The sequence below is a fragment of the Perissodus microlepis genome, chromosome 17, assembly GCF_051167445.1.
Source record: "Perissodus microlepis isolate ML-2025 ecotype Zambia chromosome 17, ASM5116744v1, whole genome shotgun sequence".
Lineage (NCBI taxonomy): Eukaryota > Metazoa > Chordata > Actinopteri > Cichliformes > Cichlidae > Perissodus > Perissodus microlepis.
In genome coordinates, this window is record NC_140477.1 from 21,287,962 (window position 1) to 21,304,071 (window position 16,110).

The window sequence follows — 16,110 nt, forward strand, 5'->3', positions numbered from 1 at the left end:
CTGCAGGACAATGCTGAACCACATACTGCATCTATTATAGCTCCATGGCTTTAATGAGAGTTGGAGTGCTGAACTTTTTTTTGCAAGACTCACAAAACACAAGACTAGGGATGGATCAATCCGATATACAGTATCTCACAAAACTTGCGACATGGTGTAACTCAGGTAGTGACTTTAACACGTCGGAGCCGCACGTGAAAGGCGGCTGTTGTGTGCCAGACCAAAAGCATCTGGAGCCTCGCTACGTGCGGCCAAACCAGGAGTTGTGCCAAGGTGGGCATCCCAAACAAAATTTGTTCCCCCTGCATAGCGAGCATTAGTTGGGCACAGAATGCGGATCCAGTTTAATTTACTCCACCTCCATTACAGACAATTAGACGTGGAAGCAGAGATGTTTTCGTTTTGTGAAAAAGTGAAAAAATGAGTGTTGTTACATTACCATTTGAGGGTTACAACAGAAAATTATTTATTGTGGTATCGGACAGTATTTTGAAACCATTTCGTGGTTTGAAAAGAAAAAAAAACTACGCAAAACACTTTTTTTCATACTTGTGTTATGTTTTGTATAGAAATTACACAAAATTCAGTCTCTTGATAAAAGATGAGTGTTGTGAGAAGCTGTGTTTGCATTTATTTGAACTGCTTTCCACTCTGGATGTCAATTTATGTTAAGCTTTAAGTACAAAAGGGTCCATTCTACAACCTGTTTTTTGTTTTTTTTGTTGTTTTTAATTGTTGAATATAAACATTTGTGCTGATATTGCACTTCTTTTTTTCCAGAGCCAAAGAGTTTTTGAAATCTGCATAAAATTGCATTTTAAATTACTTTTTGAATATTACTTTAAATACTTACATTTAAAGTTCTGCTATAAGTGTAAATAAAAGGTTCAGTATTGCTGAACTGCAAAATAATTTGGGTGCAGTGTATTTTTTGCATACGTATAAGTATAAAGGAATAGCTTTAGTGTTTTGTTTTTTAACATTTTAGTATGATCCAATAAAAGCACTAGATGTTACAGTCCCAGATAATGCATTGCTTCAAATGGAGATGAATGAAGGGTATCGTACCATCTCTACACAAGACAAGGCTAGACTCTGAAGGAGGTAAAACATAATCACTAACAGCAAGGAACTGAATAACCTAACAAATCACTCCGAGAACCTAAACTTATAATATTCTTTTAACCCTAAAACACATCCCAATAGAGACTGAAGAGTAACATATACAGAACAACCATAACTGATACAAAACCAAGGAATACCAATCATGCACAAAAACACATGGACACTGGGTCACCAGACCCAGGACCAACTGGCCTGTCTGCAGTCCAAACCTTTCACCAACTCTTGAGAAGCTTGCATGAGTTGCTGAATGCCTCCCAAAATTTCCACAGCAAAAAAAAATTATGAACATTTAGAACTAGAATCTCAGCAGCAATACCAACACCTTTCTCAAGACCCCTTATAAGAAGAACATGCCCCTATACAAGCTCTTTGAAGTCCCTACAATCTCCTCAACATCTTTACAACCCCTTCAACAACCCAATTTGTTTAAGACTACTACAGTTATTTTAAGGACCCTTTTAACTTTTCCAAGACTCATTCAGCCTCCTCAGCAAAAAGAACAAAGACTCAAAGAAAACATTAATGGGCCTTTACAGCATCATCTCCCACCTAAAATTTCAACCAGACCAAAATACAACTTTTTCTACGATAAATCACCATCACATTTTCGTAAAATAATAATTCTTCTTCTTTCTGCTTCTTTCTTTAGGGGTCATCTGCCTCCATCTCACCCTACTGGTAACATACCATTATTGTAGGGTCTTTGCCTTACAATATAAAGCTACTACTGTCACTCCTCAATCTGTCCTCCTCTCTTTCTTATTAATCTTCTTCCATCTTCTCAGCACAGTCTCTTCACTCCTTACATTTTCTTCTCCATCCTTAATCACTCTAACCTGCTGCACATCCTTTCCAGCTCACTCTGCTGAGCCAACAGATACAATTCCTTTTCTCCTTCTTCAGTGTCCATCCTAACACACAGCTCACTAGAAGCCTTTTCCTTTGCCTCCTCTCTCTTTGCTGGACGCCTACTTCCTCTGTCATTTCCTCTTCATTTGAATGCATTTGGATATTTTTTGCTTCCGTCGCTGTCAACCACACTTTCAGATCTACTCATGTGAGCCTCTTTGAGCAGATTGCATGAATCAGCGCTCTGTTTCATTCACAAACCTGCGGACAACCTGCGCCTGCGCCCAACACACATACACGCACACTTCTCCAAGCTCCGCCCCTCCCGCGGAGCGAGACGAAGACCCGGTGGTGAATGAGTAACACTCATTGAGAGGAGCGACAGACAGCAGCTCTCTGTTCGTCTTTCTGCCGGTGTTGTTCGGAGCCGCGGGGACAGGTAAGACCGTCTCTGCTCACCTGACAGTCCCAGACTTGACCTCAAACGCGTTCACGCTCTGTGTTACTTCTCTTTTAAACTACACTTTCACGGCGGTGATGCTTACAACTAACAGTACCTTCAGAATTTGACTAGAATGTATTTTTAAATATATTAATATTTTAAATTGTTTATTTCTTACTTGTTTTGTTGCTATTGTTTTCACAAAAATATTTTTTTAAGTATTTGTTTCTCTTATGTTTATTAGATTAATAAGGAAATTTACAAAATGTATAAATTGCATTTTAACTTCACTGTGTCTCGCTAATCATCTGATAATATGTATTATTATTATTATTATTATTAATAATAATAATAATAATAATAATAATAATAATAACAATTCACGGGTTATTTGCTCCCTGATATTGTCTTATTAAGTGTTTTATTTGGTAGGTTTCAGTGTTTTGTTGCATTTAAACTCAAACATTCCTTTTTAATTCAACCAAAAATCTTTAAATGGCACAACTTAGTCAACAAGAAATATACAGAGTAATCTAATGTAATCCTACAAAGCGTCTCCTCACTGGATTAATGATCTACTGAGATAAAACATTACCAGTGTTTTATATGACTGGTTTAACTAGTTGTGTACATGAAGACTTACCTGCTTCTTTCTCTTGAGATTGAGAATTAATACCGAACAGTGATGTGATGATAACAAAATCCCTTAAAATTCAGGATGTCGGAGTCCTTTATTTTCAAGCAAAGCCTTTATAAGTGGGAGGTATGGCTCTCGAGGAACAGGAGGATTATGCAGCAGCAAAGCTGTTTTTTCTTCTGGAAGTACAACATCCAGGAGGAAAAAATTTTCAAAAGCTAATTTTTTGGCAAAGTCAGCTAATTTTTAATGCAGTTTTTTATCAAACCGTTTTATGATTATATACATGCATTTTTAGGTGGAGGTAACTGAAATTACAGTTAATTTACAGAAAGCTTAAACTTAATTTCCCAGAGACATTTAAAGGTGGTGAGACTTGTTTCAAGAAGGACTCTGTGCATGAACATCATTGATTATCTGTTTATGTAGAGTTATAAAAACTTATAAAAATGAGTAGAATGTCAGTGAAGATGTTTAAATTATTTCATTTACTTTAAAAATATTTTTGTTTCCCTCCACAGGTCTTACTGCAGTGATGTTATCACTCCTCCTCTTCCTCCTCCCTCCCTTCTTTCTCTTCACACCCGCCTGGACGTTGGAGTTTCGGTATCACAACAACCATGAGATTGAGCAGTACCTCAAGCAGGTCAGCACCTCAAATCCCGACATCACACACCTGTACAGCATCGGCCAGTCTTCAAAAGGTAACGCTGCTCCTGCCGCTTCCTGTCCCACCTGTAATTCTGAGACTTAGTTGGGAGTTGAAATGACAAAAGGTGTGAAATGACAACTTGTGATGATCACAATAACAAGATTTCCTGGGCGGATGTGTTCCTCGTGAAGACTTCCCACACAGCATGTGTTTAGCATATTTTTATTAAAGTCATTTTGTTTTGATAGCCATTATCAGATATGGTGAAAAAAGAATAAAGGAGGTTATTGTTCCTGCGCCAATGTCTTGGGGCTTTTTTGAGATCAGGAGCTCTTATTTAAGGGATATCCACCCAGCAACAGCTCAGTGAAAGAATCTAAAAAGGTAATTTTGCCAAATGTGTAAACAGTGTTGAGGTTTGAGGCTGAGGCAGCTGCTGCTATAAGCTGGTGCTGCAGAAATGAAAATGAACTGAATCTGGTTAAAAACTGAACCGTTTCAGCTTTCTCAGCTCGACTGACAGACTGGGATGTTTTATTTCTGCTGCTGTAATCTGCTGCACACTTTTTTGTTCTCTTCATGATTCAGTTTGTCAAGATCAAGAAATGCTTCTAACTTTCTCTATATTTCATTGCATTTGATATACAAAACTGCATACATTAATGTCTTGCATTAATGACTTGCACAACCACACATGGAGTCCTTTTGCACTACTTCCAAACACTTTGCACCTGTCCTCTACTGTGTGCCCCACAAGGGACAATTGGAGAAAAAAAATGAAGATGAAGTTTTGCAAGATCCCGCAAAAGTTTTGCGGGATCTCGCAAAAGTAACTCAGGAGCGAGATCCCGGCCGCATCCTTCGAAGGACACGGCCCACGTAGACCGCGAATGCCCACATAGACCACGAAGGCCAGGTCCTCCGAAGACCGACAAGGCTGGAAGTGCGAGGCTGTGTAATGGGACGGTCTAGCCTTCAGATTTGCGTCACCAGCTGTGTCAGTTATCTGCTCCTTGCTATCTAAAATATAACAGGACACTGGAGTAAATTCTCTACCATCTCACACTTCTGTTTAATCAGTTTTCTGTTTGACGTTTATTTAGCTGTGTGAAAACTATAACTTTAATCTCAGCCAAACTGTTTTACTGAGGAACAAATAAAAAACTGAAAAAAGCCAAACAATAACATTTTTAAGTTGCCTAAGTGACTTATATATCATAATCTGAGTAGCGAAAGGTTGCAGGGGTTTTGAAAATGGTGTGCTGGAAGTCCACTGTTCTCGCCGGCTTTAGTAAGCCTTGAATCCCCGGCTAGCTATCGAGCTAGTGGGTAACAGACATCTTGGATCTCGCAAAAGTTTTGCGGGATCTCGCAAAAGTTCATCTTAATTTTTTTTCCTCCAATGTCCATTGCGGGGCTCCGTAGCCTTTTCTTTTGTTTTGTATATATTTCTCCTGTTTATTATTAATTGCTTCTTATCCTCCTGTCTGTGAAACATGGTTCATAAATGAATATCGCTGGCTGGCTTTATATTTCTAAAAGTATGAGCAAAATCAGTCTGTGTGAAGCTGGCCACTGTCTAATCACAGTCATCTGCATTTGAAAATTTGAAACCTGACTACTTTAAATCTTCATCTACTAAACTTTCACTTCTGAAGCAAATTCAGGTTTTTTTACATTCTGAGATGAGACATTAGGTCATAATGGGACTTCCTACTTTCCAAATATTAGAAGACAACCTTTCACAATCCTGCAACAAAACACCCTCTTAACAATTTTCTCTTGTTTGCGTATCATATATTGTGCTGTGCAAGTCTTGGACTTGCTGCTAAAAAGCCAGACTTGCTCTAAAGCACACGGGTCAAACTCCAGTCCTCGAGGGCCGGCGTCCTTAAATTTTAACATGTGTCCCTGTTACAACACCCCTGAATAAAATTAGTAGGTCATTAGCAAGTCTATAGATCTTGACTGCATGCTGAGGTGGCAGAAATTACAAATGCAGTACCACCAGATTTTGATCCAGCTTTCAATACCATCTGGAGAGCATCTGATTGCCAGCACCTTCATTTTTCAGCAGGACAATTATCCCAGTCCACGATTTGTGCAATTCTTATTGGTTTGGAAAAAGAAAATGACAATTTCATCCATTTAACATTAAATGTCTGACAAAAAGTGAGTAACAATGAATTCCGTTTGAGGCGACTGCAGGAAATACAGTACAGCAGATGGAGATTTAGGTGATCATAAAGATTTGAAACACAACCTGTTCTTAGACCGATTCCCTTACATGTAGACGCCACAATAGGAATGATGGATAATTGATGAAGCATCGGGCATCCGCCTCTATACCCACCACCAATGACTGACTGACCTGGCTCTATCTGTTGGTGGATCGCATGACTGGACAGTAAATAGTTTCTAATTTAATCCCAGACTGCTTAATCTGACACACACACAGAGCTAATCTGAGCTAATCTGGGACACCAGCTGGCCTCCGTCCAGCCCGAGTGTGTTTATGCATTTTTCAGTCTCATCTTGTCTTTGTGCAACGAGTCAGTTTTTCCCTCAGGCTGCTGCTCTGATGACTGAGTCACACTATGCCGTGATTTACGTGAGTGTGTGTTCCTGGCTTGTTGAGACTTGTAGTTTCATTCATTGAGTAACCAGTAGTACTGGCAGTACAGTTACAGAAGTGTGTGTGGGTGTGTGTGCCTGTGAGGAAACTGACTAACTGACAGAGTTAAAATTAAAACCTCAAAACTGCAGGCTGCCAAACCAAAGCACAGAGTTCAAAGACACTGAAAGAGCAAAGAGGAATTGAAGCCTTTGATTAAAAATATTAACTTATTTTAGTTTCTTCTAATACAACAGATAAAGATTATTTATTGACCTTTAGTTTACTGCAAACATTAAAAAAGTTTCACACTACAGGGCTCTAGACTAACTTTTTGCCATGGGCGTACCGGTACGCCTAACTTTAAAAAGTTAGGCGTACCGGCACAAAAGTTAGGCGCACACAAATTTTATAATAATTTATATAATATAATGTGTTTTTCTGGATACACTGTGCTTTTTCAGCATTCAAAGATTGATGACACCGTGTCAGAGCACTGGCTATGAATTTCAGAAGGATCAGGCCTTAACAGAAAAGTTAGCAATAGTTCTTTTCCTATTACAGCTACATCCACTTCTGTCATGCCTAGGCTGCTCACTAGGGCTGGGTATCATCACTGATTTCTATAATCCATTCGATTCCGGTTTTCAAAGTCCCGATTCGATTCAACTTAGCCTCAGACAGTCAGAAATATTATAATTCTGATCATTTATCAGTACTGACTTCATCAGAATTGTGAACATCACAGCAGATGCCTTTGTGTGAAAGTAACTGAGAATAAAACACAGAAAAACATGAAGGAGATTTTCCTGGTCTGGCTTTTTATAGCAGATAACCTTAAAAATATTCTACAATGTTCTGCATATAAAGTTTAAATTTCTTCAGTATTGAACAACAGAAAAAATAGGCTTTCTTGTCCGAGGTCATTTAAGTGAAAAAAAGAAAAAGAAAAGAAAAAGACAGCAGCCGACAGCGCTGTAAACAACGGTAGACTGGTGGGTAATAAGCGAATGAATAATACAGAAAACAGAGATTGGAGACGGGAAACTGTTCTTGAAGTACAGAGAGAGATAGAGAGAGAGCTAGCTGTGCATGAAGTGTGATTTTAATAGTCGTGGAAGCAAAACAGCAAAATTCATGACGACATTGATCAAATGTGAAGCGCAGTTTGCTGCTTCTTTTGCTGCTGGCTCGGTGAATTTTGGTTGGAGAGAGACAAAACCTGCAGCTCAGAATCAGCGCAAAAAGACGTAATCACAGCGCGGACTGGACGCATCAGAATCGCTAAGCTCCGACAGCGTGTCCGTCTACGGGCCATCGGGTGAGAAAGCCGAGAAAGACAAAGTTGATTCTGATGCGTCGGTCCGTTCTGTGTTTACGTCTTTGTGTGGAATCCGTGTACCTGCTCTCATTTGCTGTTTGGTTGTTGTTGAAATGGTTTTGTGAGCTTTAATCTGAGAATCTGGCGTTTCTGGCAAAACACAGTTATATTTAAAAGTCGATTCAGGATTTAATGAATTGATATCGCTTTATTCAAGCTACTCACCTCCCACTTCCACCTGCACTTTCAACTGGACCACGACCAATCAGAGAGGTCCCGCCCCTTACTATCTCTGATTGGTTTAGTCCACGATAGGGGCAAAATGTGTGTCTGTTGTTGACCACAGGGAAGGTTGCAGATTTTTTTTTTCTTCGCTACCCGAACAGTTGGTCGCACAGGTGCAACCAAATATTTTTTTTTAGTCGCACCACTGAAAAATTTGGTCGCATTTGCGACCAAATTGGTCGCACTCTAGAGCCCTGCATAAACAGGTGAAAGATGCATTGATATGATTCTTTCTAACCAGCAGGGGGCGACTCCTCTGGTTTCAAAACAAGAAAAAAACATATATATATTTTGAAACATGAGAAAATGAGCCCGATTCCCACTTCCTCATATCCCATTATGAGCCTCAGGCTACGTCCACACGTACCCGGATATTTTTGAAAACGCAGATTTTTCTATGCGTTTGCACCTTTCGTCCACACGTAAACTGCGTTTTCGGTCACTGAAAACGGAGATTTCTAAAAACGCCTGCCAGGGTGGATATTTTCGAATTTCCCACCCAGGCTTCTAGACTTCTGATTGGCCAACATTTCTACACGGTTAGGAATATATCGCCACCTGTTGCTTTGGCATGTTCCTAGCAGCGTTTTCCTTCATTTCTGCGTTTACGTGTGGACGGGATTATTTTTTAAAACAAAAACGGAAAATCTCAGTTTTCAAAAATACCCGTGTACGTGTGGACGTAGCTTCAGTTTCATGTTTTCTAACAAATCACAACCCTCATTTTGTAAATTTTGTCTCCATATAAGGTCAAATGTGTGATAAAGCAGAGTGCTGTTTGGCATGGACACATGGTGATGGACAAGCTGAACATTTAGTGTTCCTCCTCCCTTCAACGTATCTGAAACTGACCTTGAAGTAAAATGGTATTCCAGATGTTTCCAGAAATAAAATGGAAGTGAACAGGGGAATAAATGCGCAGCTGCAGTTTCTCTAGTTCCCATAGACTCTTAAAATGAACAACTTTACAGCAGAAATAATCAAGCTTATAGCCTGATATAAAAATTGTTAAAATATAAAAAACTGGACTGAAAGTCAGTGAAACAGATCTGGTGGAGTGATAATTAACTTTCTACTGTTTACTTAACTGGACTGTGGACCTTGTAATTTTTAATACATAACTGTACCATTAATAATATAAAGAAATAAGGAGTGGACTTTTACACAGTAGTGCATACTAATCTGAAGGCTCCAGAATTTGTTAAGGACACAGGGAGGGCCCTGCAAGGATGGATTCTGGTGGCTTATCATCAAACTGACCTCCAAAGACAACAGATAGCAGTAATTCACAGGATGCAGGCAGAAAGGCATCATGGGATACTTATGTGGACAGAACAGAGTCACTGGATGTGAAGAGAGAGATCACTTTTACGTTCACATGTTTTGAATTGCTGCTTACTTTCTTAGTACTGAATGTTGACCATATTGAATATTGTAATTCATTTTTGTCCTCAGTCAGTCTGTCAGCTGTGAACGCTCACAGTGAATTTAGAGAAGCAGCTCTCTGGAGACCGGGTGGACATTCAGAGTTTTATTTGTTTTGTTGTTTTTATTGTTGGTTTCTGTCATATTTTGTGTGTACTTGCTTTTATTGCACGTTGTCACTCTTAAGTGTGAAAAGCTTTGCTGTAGCGAATATTTTTGTGCATGCTGGTGTGCGTTTCTTAGCAATGAACCGTTACCTAATTACATAATTTTATCTCCCAGTGCACATCACGTTCAAATAAGTAGATATGAGCAGCACAAACTGTAACTCTTAGCTTTCTCCTGAAGGCTCTGTTTGCTCTGCGTGTCTCTCAGGTCAGCAGCTGTGGGTGTTGGCTTTGGGTGTCAGTCCTCACCAGCACACAGTTGGCATCCCAGAGTTCAAATATGTGGGTAACATGCATGGAAATGAGGTAAGACAATACACACACACACACACACACACACACACACACACACACACACACACACACACAGACAGAAGAGTGCCACTCCCTTTTAACAGGAAGCAGGACTAAAGGAGGACAAAAGAGATCAACAAAAGCCATTCAGAGTCCAGAGCCCGTGGATTTCTTTGTGTGTGGACAACAGAGTGTGTGATGACCTGCATAATTCTCAGATAGAAATGGACAGTGTGCCGAATCAACCGAATCAAGAAACACTAATTTCAGGTTCTTTGTATACTTAGGCAGGTCAGTTAGTAACTGGGAATACCTGTAATGGAAAAAAGTGTCTCTCATTATATGTATATGAATGGCTATTGTACATCTGAATGAAGCTCATAGTATAGAGAACATAAGGATTTGACAGTTAGTTGACTTTGAATGCCCCACTCATCCGTTTTATAGCAGAAATGGATTGGAGGTGTGGCTTCTGTCTGTCACGCCATGTAACACACATGATCTGAAAGATGGCATTTTCAAGTTTTTGAAGATTTGCTCATTTAGGATGTGGCCAAAACCCAACTCCACCCTTAGTCGGCGTCTCAATGACCTGGTGGATGTTTAGAGGAAAACAACCCTATATGATGCTTCACTTCTTCTGACCACAAAACAAGCATGAACAACCTCCTTTTAACCACATCACAAAGCAACACTCATAATTACAACTGTATGCACAGGTGGATTGATTACACCAAACTCGGATCAGGAGAGAGTGAAGTGCAGCAAACAGCATCTAAGCTAATCACAGCACAGCATCCCTCAGGTGATTCAGTCTAGCAACAACCTAAACAGGGAAACAGCATTATGCAGGATTTTTGGTCGCACAGCTCTTTGAGCACAGACAGAAGTGGTTTATGGAAACTTTAATATAATATTTTATATTTCTTTAAAAGTTTCTTATTAAACCCAGCAAACACTTTGACATTGACCTGGTAGTCTTTTTTGACATCTAGTCACGATCAAGAAATGGTTCAAAATGAAAATTGTGCCATGACGTGAAGGAGTCACTTTCATGATCATCCAGTGATGTCACTCTTTGGCTAATCAGTGGTGTGCATTCTGTTGACATCACATCTTTGGCCCGACTCAGCTCACTTGGAACCCCAGTAGTACTAAAACAGTACCTAATACCAGATTCTACCACCTAAAAACTGAGAAGAGTTGACGCTGGGGTTTTTTTTGGGGTTTTTTTTTAATCAATTTTAAATCATGCTTTTTATTTGTTTTTGTTTTTAATGTCTCTGTAAAGCACTTTGAATCACCTTGTTGTTGAATTGTGCTATATAAATAAACTTGCCTTGACTTGCTGCGCCCATGTAGAAGTGTACAGATGAAAAGCTCAGCAGGGCACTGAGACCTTTAATCTGTGCAGTTCTGCAGATAAAAAAAATGACAGTTGACTTTTTATTTTATTTGCTTTTTCGCAAGAGTACACAGGTAATTCAGTTAGCTATGCAGTATTTGAGTGTTTGACCTTTGAGAGACATTTTTACAAACTAAAACACCTTATCTACATGTTTAACCTGACAATTCTCAGATTTTGTGCAAAAGTTTCAAACTTTTGTTCTTAGAGGAAACTGATTTGCTTGATCTGCGGTGTTACAGCACATTCAGCCAGAATTAGGTCATCAGTGTGATGAAATCTGTGGCACCACTAATCAACAAATAGACAAGCTCTGTTTATTCCAGTCAGAACAAAACTTGTTCTGACTGGAAAAAACAGAAGACATTCAAACTGTTAACACAAAGGTTATTCTAATAACACAATGTAATCACAACCATAATTTAATAGTCTAATAATTCCATTGGGATGAGACAAATTGAGTCTGCATGAATGTCCTTAAAAACCAGACTAAAACCTTTGACCAGTGTCAGGTTGCCATGGTGACAGTGGACAGCTGATCACACTGCAAATGTGTGTGAAAGTCAATGGAAGTGTCCTTAAATAGACACGTTACGCCTGGACACACACGCACAAACAGAACCAGTGGAGTATATCGGCTCAGAGGAATACGGCGCCATACATACACATGGAAACAGCAGGGTGGCGAATGGGAATGCTGAAAAGGTGTCGTGTAGCGCGCACTGTCTGGGTACTCAGGAGTTTCTGACTAGAGTATATTTCCTGTGAGGCTCACATGCTTTCTGCCACAGCTTCTACAGATTAACTCTGACTTGCTTGATCAGGCAGACAGACAAATTTTATTGTATCTTCATTTTATCGCATCTTTATTTTCCCCACACTGACTTCCAGTTAATTTCTGTATCACATAGCACAGGGGCAGGTTGAAGCATTCTGAAAATGAAACATATTTATTATTACATATTTAGTGTATCTGATGCAAAATGTGTACAAAAACAACAACAACAAAACCACGTTATAGAGCTAAAAGGAAAAGCACAGGAGGAGAAAATTATATTAAAAGTGTAAATTTGAAGTTATTTAAAAACAACCTCAGATTAGCAACAACCCAACATTTTACATTGTGTCATCATTTATTCAACAAAACTAAACTACAATGCAGAATCAGTGTGTGAGAAACAAACTACACCCTGCACCTTGTTGAGACGCTTTTAGCAATAATAACTGATGACCGCTGTGGGTCTCACACTGACTCTAGAATACTTTGCTATACGAGTTTACGGTCTACTCAATGACTGTAAGGTGCCCAAATCATCCCCACACTACCGTGCTGAGAACTGGTATGAGGTGTTTTGCTTCCTCGGGTGATTTGCATCATGGACAAAGATTTCCACTTAGAAGTGTTGCAGTTTGTCCTGATGTGTTTTTCCACACCAAAGCCGTGCTTTCATGTTTGTTTTAGAGAGAAGAGGCTTTCTTCTGCAACCCTTCCAAACAAAACATACTTGCTCAGTTTGTTTCTAACTTGTGTTGTCATGAACTTTAACATTTAGCATGCTAACTGAGGCCTTTAGAGTCTGAGGTGGAGCTCTTGGAGTTTGTTGCAGTATCTCTGAGCGTTGCACTGTCTGATCTTTGAGGTGTAGAATGATAGACTTAAGGACCAGATGACTGTTTTTATTAAACTAGGGCTTAAAGTGAAAGAGGGTGTACTTAATTTTTCACGTCCTATTTATTTTAAGCTGCGCTTTAAGTTGGAAACAGTTGTTTAGTAAAGTTTGCAGTGCAGGAAGCAAAGAACATCCATCGTATATCCACCGCATGACAGAAACTCTGAGTGAGCGAGCAAGAGGTCGGAGGATGTTTCTGTCATCGGTGCTCAGATGTCCAAAATACAAACAGCCATCATGGCATGGCAGAATGATGTCAGCAGCAGGAATGCAGTCTTGCGTGTTAGAAATGTTTAGTAACACTAAATCAAACAGAAAACTTTCAGCGGCTTTAAACTTTGCCTGAAGGACAATAATAAAAATTTAAACAGGAGGCACTTCCTCCTTTCACACATTAACCTCGTACTCTGAGTGTGCTGCACTGACCTTTCTTTGGATTCACTTGGAAGCCTGTTTGTTATTCTAATTCTATTTTTTGACTCTTTTAATGACAACATCTGTCGTATTGTAAATGACTCAACAGCTTTTGCACAGATGTTCATGTTCCCCAGGGGATAGATCCTGATTTCAAAGTGAAAGTATTTTCCTACAGTGTCACTGAGAGTTCACGTTTCTCTCCTCAAATGTGATTTCTACTCTTGGATCGATGTCTGTGTGATTTTGGACATTTCTGTTCCCTGAAGGATGAATCCTGATGAATTTGCCTCAGGTGTTCATGTTCCCCTTGTCTTCCAGGGAAGCTCAGCTGCAAGTTGTAGACAAACACTGAGGTTCACCTCAGCTTCACTCAACATTAGGTCACATAAACACGGCTGGACGGCTTTAATCTTGTTATCTAAACTTGTTGGAGGAATTGTTCAGTGACACATGGACTGTATGGGTGGCAAACACCACCATATGTTTTGGTTTCATCCAGTAATGGCTGCTAGATTTGAAGATATCAGTAATTAGATTGGACCTACCTTTGACTTTTTTAAGCATATACTTACTTGGGATATTTTCCTTTACATTTACCTAGTTCAGTAAATCACTGCCCTTATTTCCCATTTTCTAAACTGCAGAGATATGGGGGGGCAGAGTTTCAAATAATGAGGTCAGTGTGTGTAAGCCAAAAGCTCAAGCCTCACACTGCTTCATTTCAGATGTTTTTTCTACTCATGGATCTGGATGATGTCATAGGGAGAGAATAAAACTTCAAGGGGCGTTCATTTAAACACAGCCTATTTAAGAAAGAATGTGAAGGGAACTGTGAAACATGCAAAACTGCTCAAGTGAAGCCCAAGAAACACAATCTAGAGTAGATCCACTGTCAACTACCGATATCACCTGTGCCCACAGAGAGGGATGAAGGGAAGCCGAAATCTGTTCCTCTAATGACTATTTGAGGGTCTAGCAGAGAGTCAGTTCAAATATTAAATTCAATTTTATTTATATAGCACTGAACAACAACAATTGTTTCAGGGCACTTTGTATTGTCAGGAAAAGATCGTACAATAATACAAAGAAAAAAGAGACAACCCCAACAATCAACGCAAGCGCTTTGGCGATGGTGAGAAGGAAAAACTCCTCCAGCAGAACCAGGCTCAGGGAGGGTGGCCATCTGCCGCGGCTGCTTGGGGGTGACTGGATGAATAAACTTTGATGTTAAAATGCCCTTATTTACAGCAGACAAGTTTATACCCTGCTGAAAACAAACCTGTTTTGTCCTCTATCGCATCATCTTTATATGGGATTTTTTTTTAAACTCTTCCATTTGGTTGTTCAGTTCAGTTCAGTTTTATTTATATAGCACCAACAGCTGCTTTTCAAGGCGTGGCTGCTCACAGCTGCAGGGCATCCCCTCCTCTCTGTGGAGACTGACCTGGGCCTCCTGAGTGCTTGAATCAGCAGCTGCTATGTGATGGTTTTTGCTTTCTGACTTTTTAGCGCCATTTAGCACAGAAAGAAGAGCAGCAAAGAGCAGCTCGTCCAAGGCCAATTATCCCAGAGTTAGTGTTGCCGTAGAGACTGATAAGGAACATGTTGTGTCGTTGTGTCCTTGGGCAAGACACTTCACCTACCGCCTACTGGTGTTGGCCAGAAGGGCCGATGGCGCGATATGGCAGCCTCGCTTCTGTCAGTCTGCCCCAGGGCAGCTGTGGCTACAACTGTAGCTTGCCTCCACCAGTGTGTGAATGTGTGTGTGAATGGGTGGATGACTGGGTGTGTAAAGCGCTTTGGGGTCCCTAGGCGGGACTAGTAAAAGCGCTATACAAATACAGGCCATTTACCGTTTACCATTTGATTGTACAAAACACAGTAAAGCCAGAGCTAACAGTAGATATCGAATTTCTTCGACCGTGAAAAAAGTGTTGGTGGATGAAATTGCCCGCACTGAAAACTGGCTCCACGCCGATCCTGATGAAGGAACAGTTGCCTAACCTAACAGAGTGTGTCAGTGATGTTCAGCTGATATAAAGTAAAAAGATAAATCACAGTATAAAGATGCAAAAATAAAAATGTGTGTTTTCGTGTGATGGCAACAGAGACAAAAGATGGAGGGAGTTTGATGAAGGAAAGCAATATGATGGCTGGAGGCAGCGCTAGTCCTGACGTGTGTGTGTGTGTGTGTGTGTGTGTGTGTGTGTGTGTGTGTGTGTGTGTGTGTGTGTGTGCGTGCGTGCGTGCGTGTGTGTGTGTGTGATGTGGTTTTGGATACACACCTTTCCCACCCTTCTGTCATTCCCACTCCCAAGGCTCTCATTCATTCGCAAAGATGTTTTTCTTCCTCCTCCCTATGCTGTCTTCATCGTCCAATAAGCCGCCTGTATCCGGAAAAAATTCCTCATCGTGACTCGTCCCTGGATTGCATTTCAATTCCTCGCTGACTCACAACATCACTTCCTCCCCCGCTGTTTTCTTCAGGCAGGAACATGCAAGGTCAACACACAGAAAACAAAGAATGGTGGAGTGAAATTAAATGTTAAACTAACTGTTAGCCCAATAAAGTGAAAGCAATGCACTGTAAAGTTTAGGAAAAATAAACCACTCTAAATAAAAAAAAATAACTAAAGCTGTTAAACAATGAAAATAAACATTTCTTCGTGTTAAAGAAATTTATATAATTATTGAAGAGCTAACAACTGAAAAAAACTTAGACTGTGTCTGCCTGTACTTCCATGTGATACCAGTTTATACCAAAAGATGTCGTGTTGAGTCGATGTAGCCTTTATTTAACCAGGAAA

The 16,110-nt window shown here is 40.0% G+C and overlaps 1 protein-coding gene across 2 annotated transcripts in view; it reads left to right on the forward strand.

The window, feature by feature from the left end:
• Positions 1-2,328: 2,328 nt before the first annotated feature.
• cpm (carboxypeptidase M) overlaps positions 2,329-16,110 on the forward strand; it is a 29,820-nt gene continuing 16,038 nt past the window's right edge. For both annotated transcript variants that reach the window (XM_084909192.1, XM_084909193.1), the window contains exons 1-3: positions 2,329-2,413; positions 3,575-3,757; positions 9,726-9,823. In XM_084909192.1, the coding sequence (XP_084765318.1) occupies positions 3,589-3,757; positions 9,726-9,823 (267 nt within the window). In that variant the 5' untranslated portion in view covers positions 2,329-2,413; positions 3,575-3,588. The remainder of the gene's footprint in view (positions 2,414-3,574; positions 3,758-9,725; positions 9,824-16,110) is intronic.